At 46.0% G+C, this 22,989-nt stretch overlaps 3 protein-coding genes across 3 annotated transcripts in view; 2 read left to right on the plus strand and 1 right to left on the minus strand.

Annotated features, from left to right (window-relative positions):
* Nucleotides 1–49: 49 nt before the first annotated feature.
* LOC134556911 (cytochrome b-245 chaperone 1) lies at nucleotides 50–12,193 on the plus strand. The gene is made up of 7 exons (XM_063409367.1): nucleotides 50–184; nucleotides 2,334–2,464; nucleotides 3,482–3,523; nucleotides 4,788–4,861; nucleotides 5,754–5,850; nucleotides 7,317–7,461; nucleotides 8,001–12,193. Exons 2-7 carry the CDS (start codon nucleotides 2,380–2,382, stop codon nucleotides 8,128–8,130), a joined length of 573 nt encoding a protein of 190 aa, XP_063265437.1. The 5' UTR covers nucleotides 50–184; nucleotides 2,334–2,379; the 3' UTR covers nucleotides 8,131–12,193.
* A 242-nt stretch (nucleotides 12,194–12,435) lies between these two features.
* Nucleotides 12,436–22,065, minus strand: HEXD (hexosaminidase D). Its single transcript, XM_063409365.1, has 12 exons — nucleotides 21,933–22,065; nucleotides 21,378–21,487; nucleotides 21,203–21,290; nucleotides 20,358–20,522; nucleotides 19,096–19,279; nucleotides 17,782–17,853; nucleotides 16,852–17,047; nucleotides 16,123–16,205; nucleotides 15,280–15,358; nucleotides 15,101–15,202; nucleotides 14,506–14,595; nucleotides 12,436–13,650 (listed from the first exon to the last, which is right to left on the minus strand). Exons 1-12 carry the CDS (start codon nucleotides 21,996–21,998, stop codon nucleotides 13,482–13,484), a joined length of 1,404 nt encoding a protein of 467 aa, XP_063265435.1. The 5' UTR covers nucleotides 21,999–22,065; the 3' UTR covers nucleotides 12,436–13,481.
* Nucleotides 22,066–22,234: 169 nt separating this feature from the next.
* The window catches only part of OGFOD3 (2-oxoglutarate and iron dependent oxygenase domain containing 3), a 30,516-nt gene continuing 29,761 nt past the window's right edge, over nucleotides 22,235–22,989 (plus strand). Inside the window, exons 1-2 of the mRNA XM_063409366.1 lie at nucleotides 22,235–22,368; nucleotides 22,539–22,912. Of these exons, the coding sequence (XP_063265436.1) occupies nucleotides 22,286–22,368; nucleotides 22,539–22,912 (457 nt within the window). The 5' untranslated portion in view covers nucleotides 22,235–22,285. The remainder of the gene's footprint in view (nucleotides 22,369–22,538; nucleotides 22,913–22,989) is intronic.

The following is a 22,989-nucleotide window of genomic DNA, read 5'->3' on the forward strand; positions in this document are numbered from 1 at the left end:
GCGCCGCCATCTTGGCGCGGCGCCGCCCTCACGGGAGGGGAAGGGAGGTTCATGTCCCATCCCCTGCCCTCACCCAAAATGGCCGCGGGCGCGTCCGCCCAGCCGTGAGGCGGGACCGGCTCTGAGGGCGCGGGACGCGGAGGCGGCCGCGGATCCCTTTAGAAGGCGGCTGGAGCCCGGGCAGGTACCGCGGGCATGGGGCTGAGGGAGGCTGAAGGGAGGCCTCGGGGTCCCCACGCGCGGGGGAACAAACCCCGCGGCTTTGGGTGGGTTTGGGCAGGGCCGGTCCCTGGCTGGGGAGGGTCTTTCCTTCCCTGAGGGGAGACCAGGCTGTGGGGGGTGGGAGCAGGTGCAGGGTTTGGGAGGTAAAGAAAAGCGAGCTCTGTAAAGAAAATTCACCTGATGTGTGGTCCTGATTTGATGGCTGTTGGTGGTGAAGATTTCAAGGTGTGCCTTCCAGTGGCTTTTCCTGGCTCACCCTCAACCGAGAGCTTGGAGGAAGCATGAGAATGTGATTTTGGTGCTGGAGATCAGTTCAGCGTCAAACCAGACAAATTCATGCAAAATTGAGTTTTGGAATTTGAAATGAAAGAGCAGCACAAAAATATCTCTTTCTCTGTAATCACAATATTGTTGTAGTAAAACTTTTGTATTTGCTTTAGGGCGCGTTTATGGTGTATTTATTAAATGTAACTTTAGAAGCTGCTTTGTTCTTTTTATTCCAAGGTCCACCTCTTGCAAGCAATAGCCTGTGAGAGACAATGCACTGATGCTGATTGTCTAACATTAAACCAAAACTAGCATTTGCCTGCTTGAACTTCACTAAATAATTATGGGGGGAGATATCAAAGTTTGCATCAATGGACTTGACTGATATGAGTGAGAATTATGTCTTAGTAGTGTGTAGTATTTGTTAAATACAGCAAGATTTCTGCAGTGATCTTGATGTATTTGATAACAGGCAGGAGAAAGTGCTGTAAATGCAGACATATTTTCCAGTATATTGAGAGCAACTCACAGGAGTCATTTGAAATTTAAAATTTGATGCTTGACATCCGGAGGAGATGGAGCGTGTCTTATGCATAAGTGCTTTTGGCTCTTTCGGTTTCAGATGCTCTCAGATGTGTTGCTAAGAGATTAAAATCAAAGTCGTGGGTGCTTTTTGCTTAACTGAAAAGACCTGGCTGAATCTGCTCCCCTGGAGCTGTGTATCCAAACTACCCAGAATTGCAGGAGCATCTTCATGTATCCAGGAACAGCCAGATAACATAAGGACTTTAAATCACATATTTGCCTTTTGTAAGAACTCGGATGTGCTCAGACCTGCTCTCTCTGTGTTTTTCTTGGTTATTCAAAACCTGATGAATGTTGACATTTTCTGGAGACCTGTTATCATGGGCAGTTAACAGCAGCTTGGTGCCAGCCTCCTTGAACTGGTTCTGTGGGACAGGCTGCCCAGGGAAGTGGTGGAGTCACCATCTCTGGAAGTGTTCAAAAAACATGTAGGTGAGGTGCTTAAGGACATGGTTTAGTGGTGGACTGGGCAGTGCTGGGTTAGTGGTTGGGCTTCATGATCTTAAAGTCCTTTCTCACCCTAAATAACTCTGATTCTGTACTGTGAAACAGTAAAAATGTACTGAAAATGCTGCATGGGATTGCCTAGCTCTTACTGGTTTTAATTAGTGCCTGTCTTTTTAGTCTCTACTGTTTCTGCCTAGGCTGGAGGCATGCTCTTGTTGAGGACAGGCAAACATACTTGTTGGAAACTCCTGGTTGTATTCTTGAGGTGGAACTCTGTGTGTGGCATTATGGGATGCTGGCAGTGCTTGGCTGTTGTCCTTCCTGCTGTGTCAGCAGGGATGAGACCCCAGGTCAGAGGTGCAGAAGGCTGCACTGTCATGCCCCAGCTCCCAGACCAACCCTTCACACAACCCTTTGAGCTCACGGGAAAGAGATTTCCATTCCCTTTGCTGTTTCATCTGTTTGAAGGGCTGCATGAATTAGCAACAACATTGTTCCCGGTTCTTGTTTTTCACATTTTTCTTCTGGAATCTGGTTATAATAAAAAGAGACCCCCAAAATGAGAACTTTCTTCCAAATGTTCAGATTCCCGTTGTTGTTACGCAACTCTTCACATGACAGTTTTACTTTGTGGTGGTTTTCAGTGTACATATTGCTCTTCCTGTCCAAAAAGACTGTGTTTTTACCCTGGGGTATCTTTTATAGTCTAGATTAAGACTTGGTATGTCCTGAAAAATGAAGGGGAACTGGTGAATTGACAATGATTTAAAATTCTTACTTTTCTACAATGACTTAAAATTCTTTTTTACCAGTGAGGTTTCATGAGTCAAGTGGGGCTGTTGGGAGTTTCTTTTGAAGATGTACATGTTGGTTGAAAAACGCACAAATTCCCATCTTCATCTAAAGAGGTCACCTGGCATCCGATCCTGGTCTCTCTGCGTTGGTAAGGCCACAGCATTCCTCAGCGTATTTCAGAGCTTGCTTGAAGGGAAGAGGGTCACTGAATAAACTCCTGAAAGAGCCCCTAGTGAAATGCCTGCCTTACAGGCATTTTAATTTCCAGAAGAGGAATAGTTGTGCTTTGAACTCTTCCTTTCTCATAGCCACTAAATGGGTCTGAGGCCTCAGCGTGGCAGTTCCACTGTGAGACTTTCAGTCTCATCTGGAGAACCTCAGAAGCTCATGGATGGAATTTTAAGGGAGTCCTGAAAGATCAAGAACAGAAAGTTTATTATGTGCCATGCACCAACAGAAAAGTGAAGCTTCTGAAGGGGCTGTGTAGTTAGGTTGGAAAACATCTCCATTTTCAGGAGTGGAAAACTGCAGTGTGGCCATGCTGGGGTTGGATCGTGCGTGTGGTTGGTGGTGAGCTCCTAAGGACACTGTAGGAAATGGGAAGTCATACAGGATGTTCTGAAAGGCACCTTTATAAACACTACTGAATATACAGGAAAAATGAACTTGTTAGGATTGTACTGAGAGAGCTGCTGGGGAAAATCTGGTCTATCCTGCTTTCCAGCTGAGCAGGTCCCACTGCAGTAACACCACATTGTCATTGCTTTCAGGGATGTTGAGAAGATCTTTGCAGTTGCAGCAGCCTCTGGGGCATGGGGAACTCTTCAGGTGCTTCCTCCTACTTGAGATAAAGGAGCTGGCAGTTTCTGACATAACTTTACTGCAGAAGTTTTCTTTTGGCTCCATAGAGTACTTAAAGGGGAAAATAACCATTGCAAAGTTGTGTCACAATATTTTTATTTCTGACCCCAGCCCCTGTGCTTTTAATTCCTTTGCAGAATGGAAGTTTTTTTAATACTGAGAGAAAGAAATAACTTGATTTTCATTAGTGATTTATGTTGCAATCTCATTTGTCCTGTTTTTGAGAAGTGATGTTTTTCATCAGGGAATTTGAGATGTTTTTTGAGCTGCTTATTTGTCCTAATTCTCTCCTCTTTCCTCCTAGGAATAGCCTCCATAGGTTTGGCTGCTGCTTATTATAGTGCAGGTAATGGCCTATCCTTGGGAGAGTTGTTTCTTTCCTTCATCTGTTTTTCCTGCTGGTGACTCATCTGCAGCTTCTGTCTGGCCCTTCAAAGGCTTCCTCTCCCACTTTGTGGTGTGAATATTAAAACCAATAATAACTGTTGCCTCTACGGCTTACTGTGCTTTAATGCTCTATTTCTTACTCAGCTTTCTTTTCCATTTGCAAGTAGTTTTAATAATGATATTGGTACTCTGTGGCATTTTGTACTTTCAGTGTTTTATAAATGTGATTAGCTGGTCCTCACAGCTCTCCTGGGAGGACATGTAGTGATTATTTGACACCGTAATAAAGTGATTACTTTGCCTTTGACGGAAGTTCTCTGTTTCTCTGGAAACTGTCAAATCATCACTAGCAGAGATTACTCATCCAAGCACCTTCAGAGGTCAGACAGCTCCTGCTGCTTCCTCCCCCTGCAGTACAGCAGACTGCACCAAATGCCAGCTGTCTTTCCATCCATGGCATTTATCCTGGAAGCTGCCCTGTGATTCTTGTGCTGCGTCCTGTTAACATCAAATGTTAAAACTTAATACTGTGTAGGAATGTGCTACCAATACAACCCACGTATTTTTATTTAGAGAGCAAAATGCAGTGAAAGCTGCTTGAGCCACCAGCTAAATCTGCCTTGTTTTTCTTAAGACGTTGCAACAAGGTTTTCTGAAACCCCAGCACAGTTCTACTGTGCCTTCAGTTAAAAGCCTGAGTGAGCAAATTGTTCAGGCTGTGACATGTAAACATTTCCAGGACATGAAATGCAAATGTTTGTTTGTCAAGAGGACCAACTGCTTCCTTTTATGCAGAAGCATGTTTGCTTTACTGAGTTTTCATTGTCCTTATCCTTGTCCTCCACAGCACAAATATTTGGTGTTTGACAGCAGGTTGGCAGATTTGTGAATGCCTTTTAAGATGCTGTTGCTTGGAGAGGAGAGAAAGATGTGATGTTACAACCTTGCCAATAATACATATGCTTATAATTCTGCATGGTTTGAAGCCCAGCATGAATGAAATCTCTGAAAAGTGTGAAGACTTTCTGTATTTTCATCCTTGGAAAGCTCTGGGAAAGAGCTGTAAAATAGCTTGTAGTACAACTAAAGGCAAAACTGTTCCATCAGAGAAACCTTTTCTCCTTTTGTTGCTATTAAAGGAAGCATGTTGCTTTCAGAATTGTTTGAATACCAAAAAAGGAAAGAAAAAAAAGCTAAATTTGTGCATTTTTTGCATTCTTCAGACAGCTTAGCATGGAAACTCTTCTACATGGCCGGGTGTTTCTTTGTGGCAGCCCAGAATCTGGAGCAGTGGGAGGTAAGATGCTGAACTCAGGAAATGAGGGCCTGTGAGTAGGAAGCAGTTGGCAGACGCTGATTCCACTTGCTCAGTCCAAACAGACAAGTTATGCTTTTGGTTTTGAGGAAACCCTCTGGGTTGTTATACTGGGAATAGAATTAGGGCAATAATTCTTTGGCCACACAAGCATGAAAATGTGAAGCTAAACACATGGGTATTTTTAAGGGGAGACTTGGCCCAAAATGTTCTCTCTTATATAAAAGAGGGAGGGTGACTAGGACATTCAGCTGCACAATGTGATTTTGAAGTTAACCTTCAAGCTAATGACAAAACAACCACTAAATAAGGTTTAACCTTATATAACCACTTCCAGGCTGCTCAGATTTTTTCCCTCTGGGACAAGCTGGTTTAGAATGGTGTGGATGTTGATTTGGCAATGAGCCACCTTGTCACCCTGCTGACCCTGAGTTGTGTTGGAATGAGGAACTCACCTACAGAGAATGAGATCCTCTTTTCATTGACTGTCAGAGATATTTGAAGTTTGTGTAAGGCTGGCCCACAGAGCACAGCACTGGAATGTCAAATTCACCAGAATTGAAAATTATAGGAGTTACAAGTTAGTGTTCAAATTTGATTTCCAGGCAAAGTTTTTATTACATGAGGAATGTGGCAAGAGGGACAATGAACCCACTTTTAACTCTGTTCTAGAAGTCACACAAGAGATTTGGTAAAGTTTCTGTTAAAACCAAGAGCAAGACTGTGATTTTCACAGTCTAGTAATAGAGGAATGTCTCTAAACCAGCTGTTTGTCAAGATTATTTTCCCACAGAACTATTTTTATTTTACTTCGAAGCATAGCTAGTGATGGTGTTTTCAAGAAAATCTTAATTTTTATTTTTCAATTTTACAGGAAGCTATATTTGATAAGAACAAGGGAACAATCTGCCTAAAAACATTCAATCTCTACAAAAAAATACTGACCTTATCAAAAGGAGGCAATGAACAAGGTGAGAATGCAGCATCTGTGGCAGAAAATGTGTGGATATGTGCCCATTTAATAGCTTCTCTGGAGTTCTGTACTCAAATTAAGTCACATCTGCTTCCAGATCTGCTTTGTTCCCAAGCAGCAGATGTAACAATCTGCCTCTCTGGGCCCAAGTGCTTTTTCTCATTGTGCTGAATGCATCTTGTTAATTATTTTAATCCAAGGTAAGTAGGCCCACACATTGCTTTCCATAATAATGTCAGCCATTCCTTTGGGATGTTAATGTGTTTACCTTGCCCTTGGCTAGCCTGCTTGGCAGCTGGGACTGGTGGGAAGACTTCAGTTTTGGATCCAGAAGTTGAGATTCCTGTAATCTCATCTGCTTTGGGGAGCAGGCAAAGGTTTAGATACCATATGCAAGCAGGCATGTTACATCCTGCAGATACAGAATGTGCAGTTAAAGCAGCCTGTTCAGGAGACTCACTTTAATGCAGGATCTGGTGTCCTTTGGGCTTCCTCTTGGATTAACAGAAGTTGCAGTATAGTCTGTGACTTGGTTGAGTCACAGTGAGTTGGCAGTTCTGTTGCCAACTAGGACTTTTTATTCTGTTGCAAAAGTAGGATCTACTTCCAGAGTTTTTGTTCTACTCCCTGATGTGAATAGAACCAGCTCTCAATAAGCTCAGAAGAGTGGCCAAATTTGGAATGACCTTAAGCTGAATTGGTTTTTAAAGAGTTCATTTTCAAGATGGAAAATACAAGATGTGGATAGAAGGATGTTTAATGTTTCTGAACTTTCCTTTAGGATACACATTTACAATGGAAAGCTGAGGATATCTCTTCCTCTTTGATAATATCTGCTTTAGGTACCATTCATGTGAGGAAGCAGAGATCAGCAGGTGCTCTGAGCAGTTAAATATTTCAGTATTTGTTCAATCTCAGTAAACTGAATAGAGGTTTGCCTCCAGAAATGCTTCTCTGTACAGAAGAATAGTTAAAACTGCCATTAAAGCAGGTGGGAAACATAAGTAATAATGGATTGCTCCCAGTTCTGCCTGGCTGTGTGTTTTTCCTTAGGGCCTGTCCAGCTACAACGTGCTGCAGTCACACCCTGTGCACCCTGCACCCTGAGCAGCTGTTTGCTGCTGCAGGACTGGCCTGGTTGTGTCAGGGGTGCCCAGGAGCAGGGTGCCTGTCCCCCTGCAGCAGTGGCAGTGCTGAGGGGGTGCAGTGGTGCTGAGGGGGTGCAGTGGTGCTGACAGCTGCCTTGCTGTGCCCGTCTGCAACAGTGGCAGTGCTGAAGGGGTGCAGTGGTGCTGAGAGTGTGCAGTCATGCTGAGGGGGTGCAGTGGTGCTGAGGGGGTGCAGTGGTGCTGACAGCTGCCTTGCTGTGCCTGTCTTTGCAGCAGTGGCAGTGCTGGGGGGGTGCAGTGGTGCTGAGGGGGTGCAGTGGTGCTGACAGCTGCCTTGCTGTGCCCGTCTTTGCAGTGGTGGCTGTGCTGAACGAGATCCGCGACGTGAACGTGGAGGAGGAGCCCGTGCGCTATTTCGGGAAGGGCTACCTGGTGGTGCTGCGCTTCGTCACGGGGTTCTCACACCCGCTCACCCAGAGCGCCGTGCTGGGCTGCAGAAGGTGCAGTGTGGGCTTGTTAAAATTACTTGTTAAAATTAAATCGTGTAAGGTGGCAAGTGCCAGTCATGTGGGTCAGTAATTGCCAACTGTTGTAACTAAGCTCAGTTTTCAGACTTGCTGTTTTGACCTTGTGTTACTCAGTTTAAACTTTTAAACCCCGTCACGTTTTCTTTTACAGACATTTGGGTAACACCAGGATCATGTTTAGATATCTGAGATCCCTTTGGTGGCCCATGTCTGCTGGAACGGTCTTCCTCAGCTATGCAATGGCAGATGGGATTAATTCTACTTTGCAAACATTTGGTGTATTAGTTAACAAAAAATTTATCTTCAGCATTGTTGATAAGGAACCTTGCAGCAGGGACTGTGGAGAGGACTGATGTGCAGGGAATGGCTTGGTGTGGCATGCTGTCAGCCACACCCTCTATGCCCATAGGACTTTACCTCGAGGCAGTTATTCTCAGCAGTTAGCATGCCTGCTCTTGTCTTGTCAGCACCACAGTTCCACTAACTCTTCCATTGTTTCTTCTTTTCCACAGTGATGTGGAAGCAGTTGCCAAACTCATCACGAGTTTTCTGGAACTGGACAGAGTAGAGACCCCACAAGATTTCTCCCAGAGCAGCGAAACAGAGGCAAGTGATGCAGATGAACCACAGGCTAAATACTGATGGTCATTGTGAACTGAAGCAAGCAGAGGCTTTCACACATCTGGAAAACATTCTGATTGTCCTTCAGAAAAAGAAATCCCTCACAACCTTGACCTGGGCATTTCTCAATGTGTGCATTTACAATGGGTGGAATCTGTCTTAGGGCACATTGTTTAGTGCTAAACTGCTTCAAGACCCTGCATGTGGACACTGCTGGCTTTTGAGCTTTGTCAGCTCATCAAACTTGTCTAGGAATAGTTATTTATTAATGAATTGGTTTGAATAATTGCTTTTCCATTAATGAAGTGAAGATACAGATGTGAACTTCTGCTTACTGCAAACATTTGCTGCAGGTACAATATATCCAATGTAGAGGAGTTGCATTTGTAACTCATAACACAATGCTTTGAGGTTTCCCTTTTAATATATGCAATTAGGAGATGCAGAGTAGTGGCACTTTTATGTTCTCTACTACTGACTTGCCACTGGATATCTGTGGAATTTAAAGTCTGAGTGCCTCTCTTGGAATTCTAAACATCAGGTTGATCAACCTGTAACAGTGTCTTAACTTATCTCAGACTCACCAAGGAGCCATACATAGCAAAGGAGAAATAATCATGATGAAACACCTTTGGGATGTTCTACCTTAATCCTGTTCTGCTTAACTTTTGGGCAGAACAGAACAATCTTTTTCTAGACCTCAGTGTTTACTGTTTAAACTGTGTATTTAGAAAGGAAGCAGGGACATGTGTAACTTCAGGTAGGGAAAAGACTAATGTCAAACAAAGTGGTAGCCTAGAGTTGTTGAGTATTTCCTCACTTGAAATGATACCGAAGTGCTAAATAATTTTTAAGGTAGCTGGCATAGACTAATGTTTGACTTGTACTTGTGTTTTACTCTGGGTGTGTGGTGTCCTCTGTTCTGACCAATGGTTTCACAAATAGTTAAAATGTAATTTTTTCAAGGTATTTCTGAAGTAAAAGCTACCTCTGTTAGTCAACATATTCTGTCTACAACTCCATCATCCTTATATTAACATATCAGTTCAAGAAAAAAATTGTAAAAGGCTGCAAGTTCCTTCAGCATGCTACAGCTGCTTGTACTGAAGTTCACTAGGTTTTATTTAGGAATCTTATGGTCTTTAGATCTGACTTAGAAAATATTTACACAGTTACATATAGGAGATTTGAACAGGGTACGAGGTAACTGTGTTGTCTGCTTTCATGGCTGGCCAGCAGCAAATGTCTCAGTTTCTTCAGGATTCAGAAGAGCCTGTGTTGTTTGCAGTCACTCTACCTCTACAGAGAGAAGGCTCTGAACAGTTTTTGGTGGGAGCCCCATCATGTTGTGTGTTCCAGTTTGGTCTGAAGCTGAGCACCTGCTCAAAGAACAGATTTCAGCCACTCACACCCAGGATGTGAGCAGAGAGGCAGAGGCTGGTGCTGTCAGTGGAAGGCACTCAGTGCAGCAGGGAAATGCCTGCTGATGTAGTTTTCCTGCAGCACAGAAATAGGTCTGTTTTCTTTAAATAAGATAAAAAACTTGTAATCACATCAGGTATCAGTACAGCTCTGCCAATACACGCTCCTGAAAGTCCTCTGAGTTGTTGGGGTAATCATGGGGCTTTCAATGCCTACCCCACACCACTGGAACTGGGAAGCTGCTCTCTATGAATGTGGGAAAATTAGGTTGCAGGCAATTAGCTAAATTTGCCTTTGTTCTGAAGCACACCTATAAGCTAAGCATAATCATCAAACCTGTTGAAAAATTGCAGGGTGTAACACTTTGTAGAGTTCCTCACTTAAATCCACTGTAATATATACCCCAGGTGATGCTCATTTTAGAGAGAGGAGAATGAGGTTGGGGGTTTGGAGAAATCTTTTTAACCCCCACAGTGTACAATGAGAATGGTGAGTATTCTAAGGACTCCCAGTAGGAAGAACTGTCCTGGAGTATGTAATGGTACATGTAAGCACAAGGGCTCAGCCTGTGGTAGCTGCTTCTTTGTATCACAGAGATTCAGAGGGCATTCATGGTGTGCACTGCACTTACTGTGAGCCCATGGAGTGCACCATGGGTAAAACAGACAGAACTACCTGCCTTCAGTCTTAGCTCTACTGGCTTTCATTTGTATTCCCATGGAAGATCTAAACCTGCTGTAGTTCCCCAGTTAAAAACCAGCTTTTGAGAGGTTCGTCTGTCGGTGTGACCCTGCACTGCATCCTGTGTCCTGCTTCTGCTGAGCTGTAGTGCATCCAGCTTGCTGTGCATTCATGGTGTTAGTCATCTATACTTACAGACTATGCAATATCTTATACAAAGACTAAAACAACATAAGGGAAATTCAGAATCTATAGAAAGGGGAATGACCTATAGTAAGATACAACATAACTTGAAATACATCCTGTGGAGTAAGTTATGTGTTGAGTTGATGTCAGTGATCACCTCTTTAGAGGTGTTTTCCAGTATTCTCCTCGCTCATTATCCTGCTGTTAGGCAGGAGATGGATGGCTGCTGCCATGCACTGTGTGTCTAGGAGGAATATTTTGACTCCTCAGCCTTTCCCTTGGAGCAGCTGGTGCCATCCTCTCTTGTGCCATTTCCATTTTGCATTTGGCAGCTGTCCCTGTACCAACAAGTGCAGTTGCAGTGGGAACCTGTTCTGAGGTCTGAGCTGACAGGAGGGGGCCCTGAGGACACTGCCAGGCTGTGGGTGCTGCCTGTGGGGATGTCAGGCACTGCTGCCTGACCCACCCAGAGCTTCTGTGGCACTGATCTCTGTCTGAGCCCCTGAGCTTGGCAATGGGACACTGCACCAACGTTAGCACAGGCTGATGGGGCTTTCTCCTGCATTTCTCCTGCATTTCTCCTGCATTTCTCCTGCATTTCTCCTGCATTTCTCCTGCATTTCTCCTGCATTTCTCCTGCTCCACATGTGGAGCTTCTTGCCCTCAGAACCATTATCGTTTGTAGTTGGAAGCCATGGCCAGATGCAATGCAGTTACTGTGTGCATGTACAGTTAACTTGCCATTGCTGTTCACATGGATTTGGTAATGGCAATGTCTGTGCACACCTCAGCAATGGGATCAGCTTGAAGAACTGTGGAAAGCAGCTGCAACTCAGGACAGGTTCCACTCTTCCCTCTTTGGACAAGTCCTCTCTGTTCCTCCTTTTCTGCCCCTTCTCATCATTCTGCTGGAGGCTTTCCTGGATGGTTTTCCATGCTTCTCTTGGGCCCAGCAAAGTCCAAGGTCCAGTAAACAGAGCCTTACATGTGTCTGGTATAAAGTGATTTGGATTCAAAGGAATCGTGTGAAAGACTAGTTTTGGTTAGGAAATTAGGTACTCCTAGAAGATTCTTACAGATGTAGTCATTAACTTTTGCATCTCAGGCTATCTAGAGACTTGTGCCTGGACAGCTGTAGTTTGCATGACTTATAAATGATATAAACCCTGCCTAGCAGACCTTAGGTTAGATCTAACACCCTGACCCCTATAACCAAACCCTTTTGGCACATCCTTTACTGTAACTGTATGGCAAGTGCCACTTAGCAGATGCTTCAGCTGCTGCTTGAGCAGCACAGTGGCAGTTCCTTGCATGGCTGTGGTGGGATGGCACTGGGGCTGTGGCTGCTGCAGTGAGCAAAGCCAGAGTGCATCTGTGCAGAGGGAGAGCACTGCTTTGTGTAAGGTGTAACCTCATCTTCCAGTGCTTCACAATGAAACATTCCATACCTGGCATCACTTGTGCAAGTGTCGAAGAAAATCCAAATATTTATAGTTGAGATCTGACTCGCGGGCTGTATTTATGAACTTACACAGATAGCAAAACCTCAGCTGGCTCACATAATACAATGTTGGCAGTGTTGTAGATGGCTGGGAGCAAAAATACTGCTGGAAAATGTTTAGGAATTGCCTTTTTTTTTACTTTCAAATTGCAAGTAGAATTTCAGCAAGGCCTTGTTGTATTGTCTTTTTTTAAAAAAAAGTTCATTGATAAAATCGACTTTGATAACTTGTTTTGCATTGCTGTAGTATTTTGTATTGTTTTTAATTAAAATTATTAAAATTATTAAAATATTTATGGCTGTCTATATTATTACTGGGAACAGATCTACTGAAGGAGTTAATGAGGGGGAAGACAGAATAGAAGAAGCCCAAATACCTGTTTGAAGTGACCCTGCTGACTCTTGCAGCAGTCCAGCTTTTAATCCCATATAAGCTGATAGATCCAACTCTCTATTGGTGAATATTTCCATTTCCCCTCCTTTAAACCAAACCAACACGCTACACACACAAAAAAGCAGCACCCTTCTACAAACACTTTGAGTATCAAAGGTTTTATTCAAGTAAAATAAATTAAGATTTTGTTTAGTTCAAGCTATGTGACAGGTATACATAGCAATTGGTTCTTTTTAGATAAAGATCTGCATGTGGACCGATTTATTGACTCTCATTGTGTCAGCTCAAGCTTCTCTTATGCTGTAGTTTTACTTTCTGTATATCAAGATTTGTTCCAAGAAAATTTCAATACTGGTGTTTCCAAAAAAATTTAAAGAAAGGAATACATGAAGCACAAAAATAAATATTTTGAATATTCAGGGTGGAGTAACATACTTAACTACCATACTTCTGAATTATTTCCATTTTGGTGAGTATCTCAATTCTCCATTAAAGTCCCCAATATATATTTCTATACATTATGACAAGTTTGATACTAAAGCAGAACAAACCAGCATTTTTTCTTTATATTTAGTAGCTTTCATCATGGCTCAAACTGGGACAAACCTCTAAAGTGCAGGTTGCAGTTCCAGGTTTCACACAGCTAAAGGGATGCCTCAGTGAGTGGGGCGGTGCTGTCCTGTGGGGATGAGGCTGTGCCCAGCTCAGCTGCTGCTCTGGCAGCCTTAGGGCAGTTTTCCCTCAGGAGCTCCCTCTTGACACAACTCAGAACAGGGGCAGGAGTTATGGTACAGAATATAATGACCCAAACAGTTTTAAAGTATCCTAAATATTAAGGTAGAACTTTCCCAGGTCATTGTTATGGAGGAGTGTGTTGCTACAAATCCTGAATTTGGAAGAAACTGGGTTTTTCTGCTGCCTTGAGCTGTGACTCACTTGTGCATTTTATTTTGCAAGGGAGCAAACCTGACTTACAGGCAGGTGAATTAAAGCTCAGCATGTATTAAGACAGGAAAATTGAGTTGAAGTGGTTTATGTTAATAAATTCCTTCATGCCTTCAGGTCACTTTTGTTTACCCTTAGTTCATGCTTCAGCTCTCAAGATGACACACTCCAGCTCAAGAACTAGTTGCTGATTTTCACCAGCCATGATTTCCCCAGGAATGAGTAAGACTAAATGAAATGCCCCTAATTTTGTGCTTTTATTGCTTCATCTAAATCATCCACCACTTGCTGCAGCTTCTGTAGGCTGGGGTGGACATTCTCCTCCATCCATTCCTCTATAGCACACCTGTGGAAAACTGGCTCCATGGCTGCTTGGAGGTCTTGCACCACAGCATTCCACTTGGAGAGGAGACTGAGCAGAAATGAGAAGGAAGAAACAATGACATGTGCAGGTGAGCTCTGCCTCAGGGGAGGGTTGGCTTACTGGCCTTTGGAAGGGAGTACTGTCCTTAAAACCACTTTACAGGAAAAGAAGTATCTATTACAAGAGCCCAAAGGACTTGATTTTGTTCAGATGGCAAAAGCTTGATGCTGTTTCTGTTAAAGCTCCATTAATCTTGGCACTTTCCTCGTGCAAAGATTTTTAAAGTACCAAAAATGTGAGCTCAAAAAAAATTCGCACATTTTAAGTGTAACTGAAACCCACTGTGAGACTGGTTGGGAATTTAATTCTGGGTTTTATCAGACAGAGTAGATGAGGTTGGATATTCACCTTATTACAGGGAAAAAAAAAAAGTATAAATGAACCTTCTAGCATGAATTGGCAAAATGTGTAGGACAAGTTCTGAAAAGCCCATGTGACGGGAGCAGGGAGAAGGGCCCAGCTTTATTTTTGTTCCAAGCCCTGCCTGGGTTGCTCCTACAGGGTGAGCTCTTACACCAAGGCAAACAACTTAAGGTGCAGAAGGGTTGTACAGGAATAACAAGGCTTTTGGAGACCAATTTTGTACTTCTTCTCAAAGAATTCATTCAACAGAAGCAAAGATAAAATTAGAATCATGGAATGGTTTGGGTTGGAAGGGAACTTTGAAAATCATCTAGTTCCAACCCAAACATGTTTAAAAACAAATTATGGATATTTTGTCTGATTACCACTGATGTTTCTGAGATAATTATGGAAAGAGGTAAGGGCTCACAACTCTCTGTACCTGAGTGCCCAAAATATATCAGATTTTATTTCCCCTGTAATGCAAACAAGTGGTGTTACCTGACTGCATCTGGCTGGAAGTGGTGCATTATGATGGGATGAAGAATCTTCCTTTTCCTGTGGTAGGGGCTGAACCAGCCTGTGACATACCTGAAAATGGATGGTGGTGGCAGCAGTGAGGAAACAGCAGCAAGGTCTGTTTGTCACTGCCAGGGAGGTGGGGAAGGCTTTAGCTGAGCTCCTGCATCAAGAGATGATGCTTAAGGAGGAAGTTTATTTCAGTGTATAGATCTTTGGAATTAGCTTGTGCAAGTGTTCCTGGCAGATGATCACCTGGTCATCTCCTGCAGTAGAAGTTTCATTTCCTTTCTTTTCTAACTGCACCATTCAAAATTTTCATTTTAACTTTAAATAGCAGTAAAATGTAATTAAGGAAAGAACTAGATGCTTCAAATAAGGCAGCATACAGTATTTAGGAACTTTGCTGAAATATTTTAAATTTTGATCTAAATATTACGTTCTGCTGAGGTGTCAGTGACACCTGAAATGCAGAGCTTGATATTTAAATCACTTTTCTGGAGCTGTGGCCCACTTTGAGATGATACAGCACCAACACTCCAGCATCCAGGCAGAGAATCAACAGAAACCTCATTACCTGTTCTTTTCAAGAAGTTCATCCACTGATGACTTGAGGTAGAAACTAACTTGTGTCACAAGTGTGAGGATATTGCTCCCAGGAAAGGTCCCCAGACTTGTGCTGTCCAAAGAGGATCTGTTAGTTTCTGAACTTACCACACAAGGAGAAGCAGCTGAATTCTGCAGCTGGAATTTTACCTCATGAAAGTATCAATTTCCAAGTTAGACATTCCCAGGAGCTTTTCCACATTTTCTTTAACCTTTTCAGAATAGCCACCTGGCAGAAGACAGTGGAAATGAGTAAAGGAGCCTAAGGAACCCAAATGTTCATGCAAGAAGGGTTTTCTGGAGTACTCTGCCTTGGCTTAGTAGTTCTCCTTTGGTGAAGAATTTATTAAAAGGTAAAATGAAAATAAAAGGAAAAAACACTTGTGGGTGGGAGGAGGAGCTCATTGTCTTTCACACAGATGTCTTGTGCAAGGTGAGCACTTCCTAGCTCTGAGCTTTCTGTTCAGGGTGCTGAATATTTCTAGTGCCTTAATTTAAAAATTATTGAAAATAAGAAAAATTCTGTTGGCAACTGCCTGTAAAGAAAGTAGAAACTACAGGAGGTATTTTACCAGTGTCCTCCCTAGATCCATTTTAAGACAAACAATTAGTTAAAACAACTTTTACACATGAGCACTTTCTACATCTAAACTAAATTAGATTTAGTCTCATTTATATATCACTCTTGTTTCAAATCAGTTTGAAAAGCTATTCTGTATCTTAAATTTATTTCTTAATATAAGCATGAAGTTTTTGACCATTTGTGTATTAGATGACAATAAATGAAGAGGATACAATGGCTATTTGTAAATACTTAGGCCAAGAGGCTTCTCTGCTCCCATACTGTAAATTGTAATTTATTGTTCAAAATTCAGGCCATGATCAATTCAGCAAACCACCTCAAAATACAACAAGCCTGTGCCAATCTTAGGGCAAGGTCACTTCACTCCTGTGCTAGGCATTATCTGAGAGAGAATAAAATTGTCATTGTACCATTCTTTAGTGCCTGCAGACACAGGGCCAGTGATGGAATTGCCACAGGGAGAAGCTCACACAAAACAGAGAAGTGATCATACCTACGTAAGAAAACATCCATTAATTACACATTTCACTGTGAGAGCATACTAAACAAGCGGGAAGTTTTGGTATTTCAATCACTAAAATTCAAAGAGCTTCAGGAACATCAGTTTCTGTCTCAGAGAAGAGATCACTTGTGTCTGAAATGTGAAGTATTCCTGTTTTACCGGTAAGAACAGATAAAAACCAAATTCTTTTTTCAAGGCAAAATAGGGTCAGAAATTGGACATCAGTTCTCTGGTATTCCCTAAGACCTCCTGACTGCACAAAAATGTTTTACTCCTTCATTACATTAACAAATTCTCATCTCTTATGTGATTTCACTGTGTTTGAATTCCCATCAGACATTCAGACAGACACACAATGCATGAACTAGTGTCTATGAGCAGTTCAAGGTGGCACAAAATCCATTCAAGCCTCCCAACCCAATGTGCTGGTGGTGGTGTCCCCAGAGCCATTGCTCCTGCTGGTTAGTGCTGCACAGCAGCTCTGAAATCCACCCTTCACAGTCTGGTGGACAGGAAGATTTGCAGGGTTGCAAAATTCCCTGCTAAATCCCCAGCTTCCCTCAACCTCCTAGGGAGTTTTGGGGTGGAAATTTGCTTCTCTGTGAGCCTTGGAACCACACAAAAGGCCGTTCCTCACCTCTGCCAGCCGGTGAGCGCGATCCCTTCCAGGACACCAGCAGGGCTCCTGCTGGCCACCTGCAGCCACTCCAGCTGGTTCCTCAGGTGGTGCCCCAGCAGTGTCAGGGACTGATTCACCCCCGTGGCTCCCTTGAAGGCACTTGCAAACCACACCTTGGAGAAGCCACACCTGCGGTACTTCTCAATGAGCTGCACTGCAGTGAGACACAAAGGGACACCAATAGGATGAGCCTTCTCCGGTTTCAGCCCTGGTTGCAATGCTGCAGTGAAGGGAACACAGCTCCAGATCCAACAGGCTGCTGACCCTTTCCCTTTCAGGCTTGGAGCATCTGACACCCTGAGCAGCCTTTTGAGAGGCTGTCCTCCTGTTTTCATGTGCCAGTTACTGAATTCCGCTCCCTTCTATTGCAACCCTGCTAACAGCTGTGAGATTGCAACAAGCATGCACAACATCTGACAGCTGATTGTTCCTGCAACAAAGAAATATTTGCATGAATGTTAGATGACTGGCTGGAGCCTTTAGGAGCTTCCCTCTTAATTCTATAGATGTATGAAGCCCTGAAGCTCCTTTTGCAGAGCTGTTCAATACAGAGTTATGTGCTCCTACTGGTGTTAATGCAAGGAGAATTAATGTAACAGTGCTTCTGGAAAACCTCTGAATCTCCTATCAGAGATTCCATAGCTCTGCTGAAAATAATTAAGCAGCCTACAATGCAAGGCATTCATAGGGGAAACGTAAATAGAAAAGGAAAATAAGTAATAGCAACTGTGATGTGCAATCAAACAAGGGCTCTCTTTACACTATTAAAGCAATAAAAAACAATTCAACAAAACCAGAATATTTTGGTGTCCAGCTAAGGTAGGTTTTAATGATAGAGTTTTGCTTTGGCTATTTTGCTTCTGCGCAGCTCAGCAGAGAAGTACAAACCTTTGCCCTCCACGTCGATGTCTGCTGCATAGTCCCAGATCATCGGCTGCACCAGCTGTGGGAGCCCGGACTCTGAAAGGAACAGAGCTCTTCTGAACCGTGGGAAACAGCTGGCTAAATGAGAATTCAGCTTACGGGGGCAGTAGCATGTGACTACAGCTATGGCTTGTCACAGCTAAAGTGCCCCTGGGCATTTTCAGCCCTGCCAGGACTTGGCACATGCCCAGGGGCACTGTCCTCAGGCATCATGAAACCATCGATATGGAGAAGCAATGACAATTTATCAGAGATCCCATTCGTCTCAAGCCCACCTCATTCTTAGCTCCCTGCCTCTCTCTCTGTACCAGCTGGATTCCACTGGCAGAGCCACAAGCTCTACACACCAGATTTAGCTAAACTCAAAGGTAACACTCACCCTTTCACTTACAGAGTGCCTGGACTGTGTTTGCACAGAATGTAGCTTTTCAAGTACAAGTAAAGACGCAAATTCATCTTTAACTCCTTTTATAATCAACTTCTCAGCTAGTTTTAAACATGTGAAACTTACCCCTACAAAAACTGCAGCAAATTGTGCAGAACTTCAGTATTTTAACTCCATCACATTTTAATTTGTTCTGTTATTATGGCAGTAGAGTGCACTTAGAGTGCACTAGATGCTGTACTGTTCTTGTGAAAACTCCATGGGTCCCACCTGCAGTTTTGGGGATGATTTCCCACTATTAAAGCCTTGGATAGGTCAGTCACTGCTGGATAAGCTGCACAGCTCTTCCTGGTACCATCTGAATCTGTTTACAGCAGCCATGTAAGGTGGCTCTGAAAATGCTGGAACTCCATCTGTGCTCAGACTACTCAAATTTGAGCAGTGTTTGATGTTTTTCTATAAACAAGACTTGTGATGTCAAGGTCTTGGAAGTCCTCACAACGTGCACTGTGATCACAAAGATGCTGACAGGGCTGCAGTTTCTCTGTGTGGGTTTGCACCACTTGGGATCAGGTGCTGCACAGGGCAGCAATGAACATTGGAAGGTGCTGAGAGGCACAGAGGTTTAGACTTGGACCACAGATGTTAACAGGTTGTTGTTTTAATAAGGAAAGTAGAATTGATGGCAGCCACTGCAGGGTGAGTGTTCTGTGATGGAAAACTGAAGTGTTCAGACTGGCCCACACTCACACAGGGACTCTGTGACAGCCAAGGACCGAGTGCTTCTCTTCTCCAGTCAAACAGATCACACCTCAACTCTTGCCAGATTTGTTGTATCATTCCACTCAGCTGCCAACCAATCTGTTTTACCTGCCTGTGTAAACCTGCCTCACCTGCCAGTGCGTCCTCACTCATCCCCCTGAGCATGTCGTCCCACACGATGGGTGTCACCATGGGGTAAGACGAGGCCAAACAAGTGGCAACTGCTTTTATGTGGGACAAGCACAGCTTCTCTGGGGTGTTGTCTTGCTGCTGCAGCCACTGCTTTGACTCTTCTCCTTCACCAAGGTAGTAGACCTGGAACACCAAGTAAATCATCCTGACTTGGATAGAAATAGAGAAAGTGAGGTAGACAATATTCAAAGCCTTTGTCCAGATGTGACCCACTGAGTAGACACATTCAAAAGCACCTCTCAGTGCTGAAGACACTGCAAGCATCTCTATCAGTCTGCAGGACACTGTGGCCATGATTACATGCATCACTTGAGGGAATTTTCCTACAGAAACTAAAATATCTATATTGCATGTTTGCCTTTGGAATGTTTGCCTTTGGAAGTAGCTCTCACCACATTTATTCACTTCAAATCCAGCAACCCAAGACCTGAAGTAGATAAAATGAGGTTCCTGTCTTGGGGAAGATCATCCAAATGTGAGTCCTGAAGCAACCTGGTGCCATATCCAAGGGTGGCCCAGCATACTTGGTCCCATGCAGAGAGTGAATTAAAATTTGCTGGTCTAGAGCAGGTTTTATTTATTCTACATAAATAGTATTTTGCTTTATAAAATTCCACAGCTCCCTGTCTTACCTTCCCACCAGTTTCAACAGAACAGGATACAAAATGCTAAACTAATATCAGTACAGTTAAGTGGTCATAATGAATTCCACACAGGGATCTGTGTGCCATCAGGATGGTTTTAAGAAACTATGACAAAGAGAAACTTGAGTTTTCTCCTTCTCAAGGAGACAAACTACCAAGGTAAAAACCCCAACATTTCCAACCACAGAAGGGTTTGCTTTGAGTAACTTGACCAGAACAATGAGCCAACATCTTACACCAGACTTACAGGATTCTTAATGAACAGCTCTAAGTGATATCTCACTTCAAACGCTCATTTGACCTAAACCCAAACGCTGTTAGTTTTAAGAAGCTGCTTTCAATACTTTGATATTACACTTGTATCTAACAAAATGACAACCTGTGCTACTGGAATCGTTTATTGTCAAAAAGACTTCTCTACACTGGCTCGAGTGGTATTTTCTGTCCCCAAAATCCCACCCAAATATGGTCTGGGCAGCAGTGAAATGCAGAAACCTCAGCCCTTGCTATCATTCCTCAAAAGAAAAGAAACATTCCCAGCTCAAGAGAAGTCCCACCTCATCACATCCGATGTGAAACCACTGCAAGTCCTCGTGCAGGGCCATGACCTGGTCAATCATGGCTTTGACCAGTGCCAGTGACTCCTCCTTGTGCGGGTTCAGGGCGTTGGGCAGCGCCTTCACCTCCCGCAGATGAGCAAACTCCCTGTGCTTCAGCACAAACTGCAAGGGAAAGGGGAGCTCGGGGGCAGCTGCCACACCAGGGGACAGCAGCATCCTCCTGTCCCCAAGGCTCTGAGGGCAGCTGTCCTCTAAACCCGGGGTTTGGCTTGACTGAGCCCCAGGGACAGGCTGGGGGGGGTCTCTGACCACAAAGCATCTCACAGGGTGGGTGAAGGAAATGGGGAGGTCATCAGTGTGCCCCTGATGTCAAATCCTGCAGCTGGCAGAGCTGGATAACCAGGAGCAGCGGGACCGGGATTGGGAATTTCCCAGCAGAGAATCACAGAATAATAGGTTCAGGCTGGAAGGGAGCACAGTGGCTCCTCTGGTCCCACCTCCCTGCTCCAGCAGGGCCATCCCAGAGCACAGGGCACAGGATTGTGTGCAGAGGCTCTGGAATATCCCCACAGAGAGAGTCTGCACACCCTCTCTGGACAACCTGTTCAGGGCTTGGTCACTGCACAGGAAAGAAGTTCGTCCTCATGTTCAGGTGGAGCTTCCCAGCCATCAGTTTCTGCCCAGAACTGGACACAGTGCTCCAGATATTACCAGGGCTGAGCAGAGGGGCAGGATCACTCCCTGCCCTGCTGGCAATGCTCTCCCTGCTGCACCTCGAGATCCCCCCGGGCACTGCTGGCTCAGCACACCCCTTCCCACCCAGCCCAGCACCCCCAGCTCACCTCCATGTGCCCGAAGCTCTGCACCAGGGGCACCACGTCCAGGCCCTGCGCCCGTGCCTGGCTCAGCAGCGCCCGGAGCTCCGCGGGGCTGCGGGACAGTGACAGTCAGTGCCAGCTGGGCACGGCCCGGGGCACCTGCGGGCACCCAGAGCTACCTGCGGGGACACGGCGGTACCTGTAGGCGTGGGGGGCCTGCAGCAGCTCCAGCGGGCCCGTGTACGGGAAGGTGTCCTCATACTCCAGCAGCAGCCCGGTGGCACCCAGGGTGTGGAGCAGCGGCAGCACCTGCAGGAGGGAGGGGACACTGGGGACGCAGCTGGGCTGTGACCGGTGCTACCACCCCGTGCCCCTGTCACCTGCACCAGGCACATCCATCACCTGCATCAGGTATATCCCCCACTTGAGCGCAATAAATCCTTCACCCATACCAGGTACATCCCTCACCTGAGTCCAGTACGCCCCTTACCTGTGCCCGATGCATCTCTCACCTACACCAGGTGCAACCCTCACCTCCTCCAGTTACATCCCTCACTTACCCCAGGCATACTCCTCACCTGCCCCAGGCACACCCCTCACCTGCCCTAGGCTCATCCCTCACCTACCCCAGGTTCATCCCTCACGTACCGTAGATTGACCCCTCACGTACCCCAGATTCACCCCTCACCCGCCCCAGATTCACCCCTCACCTACCCCAGATTCACCCCTCACCCGCCCCAGGTTCGCCCCTCACCTGCTCCAGGTACTGCGCGCGCGGCGCGGCGCCCTTCAGGTCCAGGTGCACCAGGCGCCGCCGCATGCTCTGGCCTCGATTGCTTTGGCCTGCCGCCGCGCGTCCAGGCACACCCCGCCCGGCTGCGGCCCGCTGTCCTGCCCCGCTGTCCCGGCGCTGCCCGCCGGCGCCCTGCTGTCCCGGTGTCCCGTTGTCCCGCTGTCCCCGTGTCCCGGTGCCGCTCCTCCGCCGCTCCTGGCTCTGCGCTGGATCCTCGCCCTCCCTCTCGGCGGCAGAGCGCGTTCGCTGAGCAGGCAGGCCGGCAGGCCAGGGCGAGGCGCGCCGAGCGCATCGCTCGAGGCGGAGGAGGCGCTATGGCTGCGCAGCGGCGGGCGCTGCCCCGCGGCCCCGACAGCGCCGGGCCGGGGCCGGGCCGCGGGGGCCGCCGGCACAGCAGGTACCAGCGCGGGGCCCTGGGCCGGGAGCGTGAAGGAAACGCGGGTGTTGTGCTCCAGACCAGGGGTCCCGCGGGGTGAGGGCCCGGGGCTCCCCGGCATCGGCCAGGGCGCTCCCTCCCCGCTCGCACCGTCCCTCACTCACCGGGCCCGTTCTGTGCTCCCTCCGCAGCGCCAGGAAGGGCAGACTGCAGCAGGATCCCCGCGGAAGGTGGCTGAAGGCAGCGATCCTCCTCCTCCTCTCCGCCGCGGCCGGAGGCGGCCTCGTGGTCTGGAGCCGGGTCCGCTCCCAGGATGGGATCCCCGAGGGTGGAATCCCTGCAGATGGGGTCACCGAGGGTGGAATCGCTGCAGATGGGGTCACCGAGGGTGGAATCCCTGCAGATGGGGTCACCGAGGGTGGAATCCCTGCAGATGGGGTCACCGAGGGTGGAATCCCTGCAGATGGGGTCACCGAGGTGCTGGCACATCGCAGCGACCACCTGCGGGACAAGTTCATCGAGATCCCCTGCTCGGAGGACTACGACAGCCACAAGCGATTTGCAGGTAACCGGGCAGGGCTGTCCGGAGCGGATGGCGGTGCTCAGAGGGCACGGACAGCCTGGCTCCTGCCTGGGCACCAA

The sequence above is a fragment of the Prinia subflava genome, chromosome 12 (genome assembly GCF_021018805.1).
Source record: "Prinia subflava isolate CZ2003 ecotype Zambia chromosome 12, Cam_Psub_1.2, whole genome shotgun sequence".
Classification (NCBI taxonomy): Eukaryota; Metazoa; Chordata; class Aves; order Passeriformes; family Cisticolidae; genus Prinia; species Prinia subflava.

What these genes read in the sequence shown, in the direction of transcription:
- LOC134556911 (XM_063409367.1), top strand. Translation starts at nt 2,380, where the DNA reads ATGTACATGTTGGTTGAAAAACGCACAAATTCCCATCTTCATCTAAAG. An exon ending in AGAATCTGGAGCAGTGGGAG is followed by an intron (nt 4,862 to 5,753) that starts GTAAGATGCTGA and finishes TCAATTTTACAG; the next exon opens with GAAGCTATATTTGATAAGAA. An exon ending in GCCGTGCTGGGCTGCAGAAG is followed by an intron (nt 7,462 to 8,000) that starts GTGCAGTGTGGG and finishes TCTTTTCCACAG; the next exon opens with TGATGTGGAAGCAGTTGCCA.
- HEXD (XM_063409365.1), bottom strand. Translation starts at nt 21,998, where the DNA reads ATGCGGCGGCGCCTGGTGCACCTGGACCTGAAGGGCGCCGCGCCGCGC. An exon ending in TTCACATCGGATGTGATGAG is followed by an intron (nt 19,280 to 20,357) that starts GTGGGACTTCTC and finishes TTGGTGTTCCAG; the next exon opens with GTCTACTACCTTGGTGAAGG. An exon ending in GAGTGAGGACGCACTGGCAG is followed by an intron (nt 17,854 to 19,095) that starts GTGAGGCAGGTT and finishes TGTTCCTTTCAG; the next exon opens with AGTCCGGGCTCCCACAGCTG.